Below are 15,364 nucleotides of genomic sequence, written 5' to 3'. Positions count from 1 at the left end.
CCAACATCTGAATCCCAAGGCACTGAGCTATTCACATGTTCATCGGTAGACTCTGTTCTGGTGCTGCTCAGTGCAGGACCTCCATCTCAGAGCACAAACCACATCTCTGACTTCTTGTGTTTTCAGAGCTTGGAACAGTGGACGTGCCTTCTTTGTTCACTGGCTTTCCTTCCAAAGTCCACATTTCATTTCCAACAAAGAGGACTAGATTTAGAAAAGAGCTAGAAAAAGGAGAAAGAGGGAAGATGGGATGCTCAGGACAAGACAGGAATGAACAACCAGGGAAGATAAAGAGATGGAGAAAGGGGAAGAAAAAGGAGAAAATAAAGGTAGGAGACAGTTGGAAGGAAGCAGTGCCATCCAGCATCAGAGGAGAGGCATAGAGAGGAAGCCTGGGGACAGCTGGAGGGAAGCCACCAGCCAGGCTGTAGGGCTTGAATCACATCAGGGAGTCAACTGACACCAAAGCAAAGTCCAGTCTCCTCCCCTGGCTTTGCTACCCTGAATGCCAGGAAGTGCCGCCTTCTCCTTTTTTTGCTGATTCTCCATTGTGGGCTGCGTGCCAGATGAAAACCCTCCCAGCAGGCAACACAGATCTCTTCCCTGCCCAAGCTGTCCATCGCAATCAGCTGAGGACTCCTCAAAGTTGGCTCTGAGCAGTGGTAAAGGCCATCCATCTCCAGTAGACTCCCCCTGATTTTACTTAGGGTCCTGGCTTGAACCAGAAGTATTGGTTCAGACTGTGAAAAGGGGATGAATATGATCCTAAAGGGAGAAGAGGCAGCATTTCCCTAGGCAGGGAAAGCACATTATAATTACAAAGCAGTAGAATTATAATTCGAGGGTTCCCATACAACCCCAGTGGTTAAGCCTTAGACTGGCCAAGAAGCACCAACCCAAACTTGTGCCTGTATGAAACCAGTTCTGTTGTCCTGCTCAGCTCTGCTACTGGCTTCAACAAGCTCCCAGTGCCAATGCTCAGGGAGAGAGAGAAGATCTGACAGTGCAGCTGAAGAAGACTCTCCATGTGTCTGGAGTTAACTCATAAACAAGAAATACAGCAGGGCAGTCCACGTCCCAGGCAGGAGAAGGCAGCAGCTGACTTACTCACCAGGGATATAATACAGCCTGTTCTACATGATATACTCATAGGTCCTACACAATGCAATTGGAGTTTTCAGGTTAAAAAGAAACATAACCATGTCTTAAGCACACAAAGAGCCCAAAATAAGGATTAGGAGGCATGGGCTCTTCCTGCCCTTATGAAGCTTTCTGGAAGATCCACGTGAAAATCCAGAGGTAGTTCAGTTCTGTAACTTCTAATCATTGACTACTTTTTGGTTAGGGAGGAGATGGAGCAAGATCTACAGACACATTTGCTGAAAGGAATGCTCAGTCAGGAAGTCTTAAATGAGCAGGAAACCAGAACAAGAGAGCAATTCAGTCTTCATTCAGCCCTACTTTCCTTATTCACCCCACTCTGCTAACAACTTCATGCCAGCCCTACGGGGTCACATGAACTATGGCTGTATACCATACTGATTTCACACCCTGCTGCACAAACAGAAATCAAGCAAATTTGCCCCTTTCCTCCAAAGATGACTAGCATGCTTATGTTAGACAGCAGGGCACAGGCTGCACAGCTCAGCTCACTCCAGGCCCAGGCATCCTTACCTCCGGAGCAGCAGCTTGGGGTGGTTCTTGCTCTCCAGATTTTTGTCTATGAGGTCGGCCAAGAGCTGTTTGAGGACATCAGTAGCATACTCCAGCTTGCTTTGTAGCACTGTCATGATCAGGGAGGCCACATTACCACGGTCCCGCATGGAGAAGCTGCGCTGGGACTCCAGCGTGCGGATGAAGGACAGCAGGAACACCTTGTTGTTGATAAGCTGGGCAAAGAGCTTCAGACCTTTCTCTACTCGTTCCTGCCTATAGCCAGGGACCTGCACAAGAAGAAAGGGAGTTTATACCTTTCAGTCACTGACCACTGTGAGACCTCTCCCAAATGGGTCACACACCCCTTGCTACCTCTCTGCCCTCATCCCTTCAGCTCCTCCAACTATACACTTTGACATCAAACAGAAGTCAGTTCTGAGACACGGAAAAGGGAAAAGCTGCTTCAAACAGCAGAAACACTTAAAAAAAAAAAAATGCTTGCATCTATCTGGCAGGTGAGTCTGTCTTTCTTCATAACAGTTAGTCCTGTAAAAAAGAAGAGAGTCCATATGTCATCTGATGACTAGGAAGCCTGAGAGACCTCCTAGCCACAGTCAGATGATTACTTTCCCACCCTGTGTTTCCCTTCCTGAACAGTACATCAAAAAGAGATTGCTAATGCCTGGATGTGGTACCACACCATATTGTATTTTTATTGCAGTCAGACTGAAGTCTCACTCTATGTCCACCAAACACCTTTTTTTCATCTCTGCAAGAAACCTGCTTATAGAGATTCGGTGTTCAACTTTAAGAAGCTGGGAGAGGCAGCAAGAAAGCGAATGGGGAAGAGAGGCTGGGGTCAGGTTTTGAGGAGATGAAGAGATGCAGTGAGGCAGTGGCTGAGATAGTGTGCATGCAGCTGCGCCTTGGTTTGAAGAACTAGGTAGATGAAAGTGTGAGAGGATACCCTGAGTTTGGGACCTGTCTTAGAGGTACCACTGCAGTAGGACTCCTGGGCTTGGGTGGTGAGATCGTTTGGAGGCAGAGAGGTTGATAAGTGTCTAATATATTTCTCAGCTGTGAGAGGCCGGTGATCTAGTTTTTATATAGAACAATTTAGGATCTCAACACATGACCCTGGACACCACAGTCTACACTGGGCTTTACCCTTTCCAGTCCTTCTGGCTCTAGATGAAAATGGAGCCTAAATAGAGAACCCAAAACTCATTCCTCCATGTTGCTGAAGCTGTTCCAGCCCTTGAAAAAGCTTCCCTGAAAGCTGGAGGGTCTCAACACAGAGCAACACACGCCACTGAGGCATGTATTCATTAATAACCAACCAGATTTGGCACTTTAATCCAAAACAAGTTGGCATGCTTAAACAACCAAGTAATGCAAGGCCCCTTAAAGAGTCATTACTTTTTCATTCTGGAAATTAGAGCTCTCAACTCTTTTTGCATGCAGCAAATAAATTACTAAGTAAATAGCTTCAGAAAACCAACCAACCAACCACTACCACCCATCCCGCCAATAATTATTTTTAACTCATTTGCTTGAACATTTAATATCGTCTATCCCCGGGTTATTATGGAGAATTAAAAAAAATAGCAAGAAAAGTGTTTTGTACTGCATCTGGAAGCAGTTAATTAGCAAATGAACTGGAAAAAAGTAAGACCTGCTCTCTGCGGGATCTATGCTGGGGCCTTTTGCAATAAATATCAACTCCTAGGTGCTACCGAGAAGAGAGCAGAATTGGAACTGCCTTCCCTGATATATTGGTAGCCAAAGATGTTGACACTGAAAGAGCTGTTGAAGCTTTACAGAGGATTAAGGGAAAAAAAAGGATGAATGAAATGAAAGGAAGAAGAGATCAAAGGTGGCAGATTGAAACATTAGCTCTGTGTCTCTCTGTATGTATCTGCATATGGGAGCATCCATGCTAAAACCTCTATAGGGGTCAGATGCTGTTCTGTGGTCAGCTGGCTGAGGTTAATGAATATAAGGATTGTAATTGGCTGTGGGTATGATGAAAGTGTTTGTGTATACATATGTGAGAGAGAGATACACCACCCCTTGTCTCTTGTGCTCATTTGTTGAAGCTGCTGAGCTACCCTTCCTGAGGGAAAGCAGCTCAAGGCCACTCTGCCTGCACTCCAAAGGCGAATATCTACAGTAGTCAATGTGTAACTCAGCCTCCTACCCAATCCCACAAGTCCTCATTTCTGACAGATCAGGTTTTTTTAATAGTTCTCTCCATATAGTTTGATGAATTTTGGCTCTCCTGAAGGGAAGGAGCAAAGACGAGCAGGCACCTCTGATTACACAGCCTGGTATTGCCTGCGCCAACTCCTGTTCCTCCTCTCTGCCAACTAACCCCAGTTTTGGCCTCCAGCAATCTCACCAGCCCATGCCAGAGCCTCTCTGAAGCTGAGACCTTGCCAAAGACTCTGCAGAGAGCTCAGCCAATGACCTCCCTGGCCTTGGCCATGGTGTATCCCCTGCTTCTCTGGCCCAGGTATCCCTAAAGCAGAGCCTGTCCATCTGCCAAAGCCTGAAGGAGTTTTGCAGCATGGGCAGACCTCACCTGGGGTCCCATCAAACTCATTGTCACCAGTGAGGTAATGCAGGCTGTGTGCAGACCTCAACAGTCCTGGGCAATGTCTCACTGTCCTCCCACAGCTGTGGTCTGGAGAGTTGGGGTAGAGGAGACAGATGTGGACACGGTATGAGTAGATTGATGCTGTGGTTTTCTGACTTCCCTGCAAACCACAGGGTGCAGCAAAGGTGAACATCCTTCAGTGACTGCAGCTTATTTCTGTAGGTGTTACCAGGAAAAAAGCTTTCTCAGTAGTGTCAGTGTTGTGCAAAGCTGGAGTGACACAGGCAGCTATGCTGCTCTGCCATACAACTTTTTTTTCCTGGCTGCTGCACATCTGTAACTAATAAATCCAGTCTAAAAAGCAAGCCCCAGCAGGATGAAGACCAAGGAGGAGCTTAATACAATAGACCTAATGCACATAGACCTATGAGACTCTTCCAAACAATTGAGTGATCAAACAGAATTTAACATCTAAGATAGCAGCAATCATCTTCCCCTTTCAACCTGGATTTTTAGTGAGATAATGTTTCACCCCTACTAGAACACAGCATCGTAAGCCCCACAACTGACACAACATCTCTTGCATTCAGGACAGAACAGGGAGGCATGAGAGGAACCAGAAGCAGGAGATGTTGATTTCTTACCTCCAGATCCCTCAGGACTGGATGATCTTCAATGCCAGGGAAAAGCACCCTCATGGTATAGGTTCGGTAATCAAGGAAGGGGATCCCAGCTCCATCCAGATCACTTGTCAGCTCGTGAATATCCGTCTGTAGCTCTGCAAAGGCTAACACAAAAAAAGGAACGACTCATGTAGCAATGACAATCCAGATATCCCTCATGATGATGGGAAAAGCCCTCAGACCCATGTGCATGAGACTAAGATAAAAGTGGAGAAGCATCATGTGGAGAAAAAGAGGGTGAACAAGAGCAGTCTCACCTTTCCTACAACACAGCCTATCCCCAGGGACACATGCCAAGGCTGGACTGTGAGTTAGCAAATACAGCTTGGACAGGGTGGAGGAAGGCTGGACTTAGGGAAAATAGGCAAAGTCAGATTAGATCCAGGCTTGAGCCAGACCCACAGAGTTCAACGTTCCTGTTCCTTGGTGATATTTTGGCTCAAAGCCTTGTGGCTGGATCTCTGTCTTCTACCAAAACTGACACAGTGTCAGTGTTCCTTCTTCATCCTACCTTCTTTGCACTCCAGTGCCACCCTTGACTCCAGGTTGTCCATCTGCATCTGCAGACGCTTGAGGGTGAGGTCGCTTTCTCTGGATTTGCGCTTGTACGCAATCAACACAGCCACGATGAAGATAATGAGCAGGCCACCAGCCACCGCAATGCTGACAATAGCTGGCAAGCTGAGAGGGCTGTCTGGAGAGATGTACACCATCCCTGGGGAGAACTCCATCCCTCCTACACGAGCCTGGAGAGAAGGCAGGAAAAAGTCACGACTGAAACTGCCAAACAAGTAGGAACACAGAGAAACTCCATCATCTCCCTTACTAAGGCTGAATGATGACCTCCCCTTGTCTCCCAGGTTAAACAGGGCATGAAGTACTTGGATAGAGAACGGCTGAAAACCACCTGAACTGTCATGTAGAAGCACCTCTGTTGGTAGAGTGACCATGAACCCAACCAACAAAGGACTTCTGGTGAGACAAATCTCACCAGTCACAATGTCCTGGCTACATAGCAGTTTGGGGTTCATTCTGCGTTTCCCATTCCCTGTCCTGAACAGCTATGTTGTGCAGGACTGCCCTGATGACACTTAGTTCCAAAATGCACAGAGGACACACAGCTCATAGTTATGGTCTGACGGATCCTAACCACACAGGGGACATCTGACCCAGACAGCTGGCACAGCAGCAGTCAGGACAGTGGGAACATAGAAATCAGAATCATAATTTGCTTTTGACTCTTCAAATGGAGAAAACTATATCTGGAAGCCACTGGGATAGGAAAAAAACCCACCAAAAAACACAGATCTTGGCCAATGCTCTTTACAGCCCCACTCCTATCTACATGTTGGCGGGGTGACTGCAGATCCTCGCCAGTGGGACAGGGAGCTGAACACAACTTTCTGCTCACCATGCACTCATAGAGGTTCCCAGGGCTGCTGCCAGCCTCTGGGACAAGCTGCTGTGCAAGGACTTTGCTTTTAACAGCCAGAAAGACCCTGCAGGTGGTACTGCTGCAAGCCCAATAAAATACTCTGCGGAAGCAAGTCTGTTAAGAGCCCATTTTTACAACATGAACACCACTCCCAGCAGTAATCCCACAGGATACTACTCACTCAAGGCTACTACAAGGTTGTTCAAGACTATTTGTAGAGTAGGATAAGTTTGAGTGGCAGGGGGAAAAGCATTGCTGACTAGCTTGAGGTATAAAAAGAAGGCTTCTAGGACTGTGCTCTGGTAGGGGAACACTGGTTATAGATCAACATAAAGCTAAGAAGATGCCATGCAAAGAGCTTGAAGGATCATGACATGGTGATGAATCCCATCACTTCACCCCAGCTGAGCTTTGTCACAGAGAGGCACAACAGGCCCTGCACAAAGTGCAGAATCTTGCTGCCAGGCAGAAATGCAGTCAAAACCCCAGGGCTACGTGCTTCCTCCTCCCACTGCAACTGGGACCATTACAGCATGTAATTGAACCTTTTTCTTTCTCTTTTATGAGGAGCACTCCCTCACCTTCCCAGCTCCCACAGCAGCTAGCAAAAACATGCCCCACCTCCCAGCCTGGTGGCTAGCCTTGTCCTTCATCCCACTGCCTCTCAGTTAATCAGTCTGTCTCCAGCCTGCTTGCATACACACTAATCCCAGATCTCCCATGCCTCAGCTCAGGCACCTACTCGGGTTTCCTCTCTAGGTTGCAGGAGGAAGACTACGGAGCAGAGAGTCATGAATTAAAGAAAAGTTTTCCAGCTGCTCTCACTCCTCACCACCACAGTTACAATCTTTGAGAAGTTGCCTGTTTTGCTCTAGCACCAGCTGTAGGCTGTTCCTCAGTGGGTCCTGGCCAAAGCCACCTAGATGGCTTATATCTTGGACAGGACAAAAGTGAATGTCTGGAAATATCTAATTTCCATCCACAAGGTCTTCTTATGCCCTGAATACTCCTAAGCATTTTGGGATGGGCTCTAGAAAGTTAACAATGTCCACAATGAGAAATGAAACCAAACCTAAGGTCATCTGACCAAGTAAAGGAGTTTCAAGGTGACCATTGCTGTAGTATGACAGTGATGACTTGTAGAGCATCTTCAGTGGCCAAGGAACAACCTAGCACCCATGCAAGCTGGGGAGGCAGCAGTAACTAGTTTTCCCATCTATTCTAAGATACAAGGTCCAACTCGCTTATAAAGCCTGCAAAGAGCAGAGATTTGGAATTGGTATGTGGCACGCTCAGCTGAGAAGACAAACTGCCAAACTCACATGCTAATCTAAGCACTGAAAGATATTTTCTTTTGCCCTAGACCACTGTCCCAAATCCTCCTAGCAAAATTTGCTCACCTGTTTACACAATTTTCTCCCTGTCACAGTGGATCAACAAATAGATTCATTATATTTTATTTTCTATTTCAAACAGTGGCACTTTTCCTCCAAGCCTTGCAGTCAGATCAGTCCATTCAAGGAGCATCAGACTAGAATCAAACAACCCCATCCCAATCCCCAGTGCAGATCCGTCCTCAAAGCTCGCAGAACAGCATGTCTCCATGGGCAGGATTCCTCTTACCAAACATTTGACATGCACATCTGAGTTAGACATTACAGCATGTTTTCAGAGTCAACTCAGAGAAAAACACTTTCAGTATGTGATTTATGTGAGCTGCTTTTGACACCTGCATTGACATTAGAATGAGGCGTTTTATTCAGTGGAAGTTCCCATTTCTCTCCATTAACTATAAGGGGATCTAGACTCCTAGAGGTAGGCGTCTAACAAAGCCTTAGTGCGTTCCTCTCTAAAAGTGGTTTCCTGCATTGTGAAGGTCTCACAGTCCACAAATCAAACTGCCATGATCTGAGGGGATTTGTCTCTTGAAGAAGAAGGCCTGCAAGAATGCAGTACTTTTGTGATCAATTAAAAAGAAAAACAAGGAAATATGTAGATATAGCCCTACTGTATTTCTTGGGCCACTGAGTGGTTTTGGAGGAAGCTATTTATACCTTCCAGAAGACTGAACATGAGCCCTCCATATTACCAAACAACAGTTTGGCCACCTGTTAAGCCTATTAATCATGAATTTGTTCTAAATGGCACTATGGCAGAGCCCAGTTTTCTCCAGCAGTCTTAGGGGCCACCTGTAGCCCTTTGGTAGTTCTTGTTGTGCAAAACTTGACTGTGGTAGTGTCTTTGCTAGTGCAAGTTTGCCCTGGCAAAATGTAAGTGTCTACCTTAGGATGAGATGAATTGTGCCCTGAACTTCAATTGCTATATTTAATCATCTCTCCATTCACTATACAAAGAGTCCAGTGTGACTTTCCATATGCAAGTGCCTACATTATATACCAGCAACCCTTCAAATGTACTCCACTTCTTCACTGAAGACCTTCTCCAACATAGTTACTCACGGATCTTCCTCATGTCTCTTTCTTTTCCTTGGAAAAGAGCTTGCCTCTCAGTTTTAGTCAATCTTTTTTAACCATTGCTCAGGCCTTTCAGTTCTTTTCTATTTTTTCAAATATTTCACTCTGTCATTGTATAAAAAATAGCTGAACTAGATCAGACACATGTTGACATCAATGTGTGTCATTGTCATTGTTCCTTCCCTTAGAATAATCTGTGTTGCAATAGTTGATTCAGTCCCATAGTACACCTGAGATCTAGGCCACCTCACTTTGCAACAAAAGGTTTGTTCAGCAGTTTACTCAAGGTCACACACTAAATCATTGGCAGAAACAGGAGGAGGACCTAAGAGAGCTACCTGTCAATTACCCTGACCATCAAAGTGGCATTCATATGAAACATGGGGATACATTTTGTACCAACCCAAGCAACGGAGATGCTGTGCCATGCTGGAGGAGGCATTTCCCAGCCCAGCTGTCCCCCTGGTAAGTTCCAGATGCAAAGTCCATCCTTGAGCACTGGCCTCCATTGCAGGTGACCTTCTATATTTGGTTTCCAGCCCAGACGCTGTCAACGGGTTGCCTCAGTGTTGGCAGTTGAACGAGAAATCTGTAACTTGCCCCTAACACTGATGCTCATTAACAGGCTTCAATGTGATCATCTTCCCATGTTTCCAGCAGCATCTCTTGTTTGATCAGCATCCTCAAAAAGGGATTATTTTTTTCGCTGTGGCTTCACTTAAGCTGTCCCAAGCTACAGGAGCAGGGGAGTCTTCCCAATTAGTAAGACCTGGCCAGATGTTCATCCTCCCTGATCCCCAGGGGTTGATTATCGCTCACCTGACTTTGAGTTCTGTCTCTGTAGGATTGGCTTTGTCCACCTCTGACTAACCATATGTTTAATTATATTCATGAAAATGACAGGGAACATATATTGCCTTGCACAAAAGCTTTGGTATTCACACAGAGAAATCTTTCACTTCACTATTGCTCTTCTTGGAGTGTCTTAATGTGCTTTACAATGAATCGAGAGCCACGGTATATTTGCATGGCTGAAAAGGATTATTACCTCTATTTTCCAGATGACAAACTTTGGCACAGAGAAGTTAAGTAGCCAGTATGAGGTCTGTCACCAGCAGTCACAAATGAGACCCAAAATGGTCACCATAAACTCTCTATTTTCTAAAAGTCACCAGAAAACTCTCTGTTTAAAGAGCCATGCAGTGTGTCTCCATCAACCTCTGTGAGTCTCACTGCATTTAAATAAATGAATCTGTGACAGATACAGCTTTGGAAGGGCAACACAGAGGCAGAAAACAGGTGATCACAAGGAATGAGAAACATTGATCATCTCTAAGTCTGATGTCAGTTGTTAGCTTTTGTTGTGTTTCTACCCACAGCTAGGTACAACTCAGATGAGTTTGCTGATGTGCTGTTTATCAAGTAACAGCACTGAGGAATGCAAATTACTGAGAGGAAAGTAAAGAACAAGTGAATAAATCAATGGTGAGAGGAGGAGAAGCTCCCTCTGATGTAATCACTAGGTTCATTTTTCACAGGTTCCAGGAAGGATATGCAGGAGTATACGGAGTTCTATAGATGTCAAAACCTCAAAGTCCAGTCACACTAGAGTTCATATCCTGCATTTTTTTTTCTCCTACATAAAGGCAAATTTTAGCCACCAGCATGTTAGTAATTGCTGGGGACTGTGCTGAATTTAACAAAGTATGTCATGTAGGGAACGTGTTACATATATGAACTCACATGAGCATCTAGAGTTCATACAGTCTGTACAAAACCAGAAGAGAGGCAAACTTTCCTAAAGCGTTTTGATTATGAAAGGTTTCTCACTGTCCATAAAGATCTCCAGGTTACTCTTCTACTCTTCTACTTCTCCAAGTTACTCTTGATGGGGATATACCAAGAAGGGTCCCTGATGTTTATGGGATCTATGGAAGGGAAATGGTGATGCAAACTCCTGGGAGATCTCTGCCAGCTCTTCAGCATTGTTGTGCCCTCCCAAACCACCCAGGGAGGAAAGGCTGATGAGGTTCAAGCACCACTTACCATCACCTTGTGCCGTCCAATGAGGTTTGGGGACTCACACAGTAGCTGCACATCTGATACAGTCACCGCACAGGGCTTCTCACCAACCAAAACGGTGTAGTTCAGCTTGGCGTTCCCTCCCGCCACTGGTGGGATCAGGTTCTTGCCCTGGATAGAATGGAATATCACGCCCCCCAAAAAAAAACGCATCAGGAAAGAGTTTGCCTTCCACCTCTAGTTTGTTCCTGTGACACAAGTGTTAACATTGCACTTGACATTTGTGGTTTACCATTTGCTAACACAGAGAGGAAAAGCCAATTTAGAAAGTCATGCAGAGGACAGCATGGATGGCCACAGACTTTAATCAGTCAAAGCACTCTGTCCTGCTCTTCTCTCTCTGGAACTAAACGAGAAATGTTGCATATAAATCTTGCACAAACAGGCCCTCACAAAACATATTCAGGCAAGTAAGACAGACCCCTTTCCAAACATGCAAGAAGGTATTCTGCAGGCACAGTCATTTCTTTGCATATGCACCATGTTCAAGTGCTGATACGGAAATGCTCAATCATAAAATTCCTTCTCTGTATTGCTGTCCAGATTACAGAAATGAAAAAAGACTAGTATAGGATTTAACCAGGGGTGAGAGGAAGATCTTGAAAACCCGAGAAAGAAATAGACTTGGGTATTTAATTGCCAGCCCTGTCGCAGTGGTAGAAAATGTCCTTCTCTGGTTAACAACAGTGAGTACAAATTTAGGCTGTACACAGGTAGCTGCAGCAGGAGTTTATATTTTTTAGTTATGGGTGTTGACAGATGCTGAGCAGTGATTTGTGTTTGCAGATAGTGACTCTGATATGATGCAATATGGTAGGTGGAATGAGTGGAGAAAATCTCTGGGATGCAATTGTGATGCCACTGTGATTTGTGGGATGCTGGCAGACACAGAAAGGCAACAGGCAGCATGTGTTTGTCCTTCCTCATCCAGGCCTTGTTCCCCATCTTACCTTCAGTATGATTGGACTTCCTGGCTTCAGCTCCAGGATCCCTGAGGGATTGAAAACCTCAAAGACTGGGTTTGGGTAGTAGGTGAAGTTGGTTTTGTTGAGAATCAGCAGGGACTGCACATTGTCAAGAATGAAGCCAAACTCCTCTGGACGCTCAGCGAGCTCAGACGGGTGGTTGGGGTCAACAGCCAGTGCTGGAGCCTGGCAGGTCATCTCCGTGCTGTTCTGCACCTCGCAGTTCTGGAGAAAGAAACCCAACACAAGGACTGTTTATGGAAAATGCCCACAGCCCTCCTGGTGGGCAGATACCTCCCAGTGAAATGCTAGCCTACCTACTGCCAGAGGACAGGGAAGAGCAGACCTCCGTGGTTATTGTGAGACAGGCTGGTGCTCCACTGCTTGGAGGCTTGGAAGGGATTGGGAAAGCTTTGCCAGGGAAGGTGTGTAGAGCAGTTTGCACTGCAGCTGGGCATCCTGTGCCTCTTCCCTGAGGGAGCTCAGCCTCTGGGGCTGCCAGTGTCACCATCTTCCCCTAACCTTATTTCCTTCTGGAAATAGAAAGTTCTTCCTTTTTTTGTACAACAGAGACTGGTCAAAGCCTCACTACCACCCTGCAATTAGCTCTCACACTCTGGGGATCACTCCAAAAGTGTATGTTCAGTGCATGCTCAGTTGGGCCCAGGATTCCTGTTTGAACATCAGGTTACCTGAAATGAAGCCCAGGAGGCTGGAGTGGTGAAGACAGTTTCATATTGCAAAATAAGTCAGATATTCTTTGCTGTAACAGCTCTTACAAGGAAGAAAAGGCACTGGAGTACTTCCTAGCACAATGCTGATGGGCAGTTCTACATGAGCATGTGTGAGATGATGAATAGGCTTCATCATCTGCACAATGGCATGATTATTTGAGACCACTGTGTCAAGCAAGAGCTGGAGTCTGCTGGAAGAATAAGATGAAGTCATGTAGGCTTCTAATTCTGCAGCAAAGCTAGGTTAAGTGTTTGGCTGTGCTGTACGAGGAAATACAACGTATTATCAAAACATACCTATGAATACACATAATCAGTTGGACCAGGGTTTTCCCAGAGTTCATGAGGGACTGGAAGATTACCAGTCAAGATTCATATCAGACACAGAAACCAATCTCAACAGATATTTCCTGAATCTGGTGAGGTGTGAGAGGTGACAAAATTGCGTTGGATTTGGCTTTATGCACGGAGATATTAGTTCTAGGTCTCTCAGTCTGTGATCTGTAGATGCAAATGAATCTACCCCATATTCTCACATTTTCTTTTTGGATCTACCCCAGTTTCACCATTGTTCATTTGGCAGCAGACGATCTTAATGTCCACAAAGTTCTTTGAGAGCCTTGGCTGGAAAGCCCAAGGATTAATCTTAAAACCTGAGAAATGCAGAGGATCTGGACTTTCTACCCCCACCCCAATTAGTCCCTCTGTATTTTTTACTTTTGGAGCCTCGTCTTCTGGGATGCTCTTTCACACTTGGTCCCAGGTAGTGCCCATACACAGCCAACACCTTTTCAGATGCTATTGCATGGCCCCATCCTCCAACCTACTGCAGGTACCAGTAGATGCTGCCTACTCCTGAGTTTACTAATTGGAGGTGTTAAACTTACACATTTTACTCCTCTATCTGGAGCTGCTCAGCAGCTACAGGTAATTGGCTCCTTCTGAGTGAATTGTCATCCCAGACCTTGATAAAGCTTTGCTGGCTTGAGCTGCTTCTGATTCCTCAGTGGTCACTGAGAGTTGAATTAGGCTGTAAATCTAGTTGATTAAACCTAGATACACTCTTGCAGGATCCCAAATAGTCCAGGGAGTGGACATGGTAGTACCAAAGAGTCCCTTTCACAGTCCCTTCTGATCCCAGTATGATCAGCTAATAACCTGAATTTGGGTCTACTTATGCAAAGGCATGGCTGACAAATAATGCAGGTTATATATGGGCCAAGAGAGAGGACAGGTATCCTTGAGCCAACTGAAGAAACAGGCTCAGCAGAGACCAGCAGTTGAACAATGTTTCATGACATCTCTGTCTGTTCTTGGTTTGGTTCAGTGCTCCTTCATGGAGAGAGGATGGGTAATCTTTCTGAAAGCAAGTTATGCCCTCTTTTCTGGATGCAATAGGAGACTTCAACCTCCAGAGCTGTTAGCCAGCCCCTATCACCACCTTGGACATGTCCCCTCCTGTGACTGATCCCCAGCGCAGCAGCCATACTCACGTTGACGTGTTCCTTTCCACCGTGCTTTGCCCGGATCTGAGGGTTTTGGATCAGGTCTAGGTGAGTTCCCCACACTGCAATGGGTGTGTTGCCACTAGAGAATAAGAAATGAAAAAAGAGCATGAACACAGCTAATAGATATCAGGACTAAATGCACCAGCAATGGGTGATGTATAGTCCTAAGTGTTGATTGCAAAGTATCTGAACATATCTTACAGTCCTATAGGAAGGGAAGGCAAAACAAAACAAAGCAAATAATTTTTCATTCATTCATAAGGGGAGAAAGAAGTAAAACCACATGCTTGCTAAAACTGTCACATCAAGCAGCATCTGGGTGTTTTTCATTGTTAGGACTCGGCAATCAGAAGCTTCGGTAATGAGAAGAGCAGCGGGAAACCTAACAGGTGCTCTTCAGAATGGTCCACAGACTACATGTCCTATATCATTTAAGGAAGGGAGCTCAAAAAACCTTCATAGATACTGTCCTGTGTAAGCAGCTCTTGAGGATTCAGTGCTACCTTGGTTGAGGGCTGTAGTCCCATCTTGCATATTAAACCTGCTATAAAACCATCACCTTTAATAAGATAATGTCACCTCAGTGAACCCACTTCAGTGCTGCCGGGGAACCTGGTCCTGCAGCATGTAGAATAAACAGAGCCAAAGTCTCCAGAAGTGCTGTGAATAAGGCATTTGCTCACTTTCCATTTGGTGACCCAGGCAGATAAGCTCTGCAATGTGTGTTAGATCCAACATTTGAAAGAATAAATATTTCCAGTCATGTTGTCCCTTTGCTCAGGCAAGGACTGATTTCCTGAGAAAGCCAATTCATATGAGCCATGACCCTGCATTTGGTAGATTTTCTCACTTTTATAACATCTCTCTTAGCCCAGCTTAAGATGGGGAGATGTAGACGGAGCCCTTCTCATTTTCTGCAGTCACTGTCACCAGAAGGAAACAGCTTTCAGAAACACCCTTCTTTCCTTTCCCTTGCCTTTTCCAGCTGCAGCCAGCAGTGCTGTTTGTGGGACTTTGGGGAGCGGAGGGGAGGGAGGAAGGAAACTGCAAAGGATCTGATGCCTGGGTTGGCTTTGAATGCCGTGTTGAGGGGAAGGGTTCACCATAGGCAGCTTTGGCCATCCCAAATCAAAACAGCATTGCTCTACCTGGGTGAGCTCTGCTTTTGCAGCACTGTGGCAGAGGCAACTTGATGCTAGGGCTGAAGAGGTAAGAGTTATCCAAGAAA

At 45.6% G+C, this 15,364-nt stretch overlaps 1 protein-coding gene across 1 annotated transcript in view; it reads right to left on the bottom strand.

The window, feature by feature from the left end:
• The window catches only part of PLXNA4 (plexin A4), a 459,725-nt gene that overhangs the window by 48,508 nt on the left and 395,853 nt on the right, over window positions 1-15,364 (bottom strand). The window contains exons 17-22 of the mRNA XM_087766199.1: window positions 14,122-14,215; window positions 11,880-12,119; window positions 10,894-11,040; window positions 5,450-5,684; window positions 4,900-5,042; window positions 1,675-1,943 (exon numbers count right to left, since the gene is read on the bottom strand). Coding sequence (XP_087622325.1) covers window positions 1,675-1,943; window positions 4,900-5,042; window positions 5,450-5,684; window positions 10,894-11,040; window positions 11,880-12,119; window positions 14,122-14,215 — 1,128 coding nt within the window. The remainder of the gene's footprint in view (window positions 1-1,674; window positions 1,944-4,899; window positions 5,043-5,449; window positions 5,685-10,893; window positions 11,041-11,879; window positions 12,120-14,121; window positions 14,216-15,364) is intronic.

Source organism: Nipponia nippon, unplaced genomic scaffold (genome assembly GCF_047370975.1).
Source record: "Nipponia nippon isolate SJK-2023a ecotype South Korea unplaced genomic scaffold, ASM4737097v1 scaffold_3, whole genome shotgun sequence".
NCBI lineage: Eukaryota > Metazoa > Chordata > Aves > Pelecaniformes > Threskiornithidae > Nipponia > Nipponia nippon.
The sequence above is the reverse complement of the archived record's forward strand: the minus strand, read 5'-3'. Positions and strand labels throughout refer to the sequence as shown.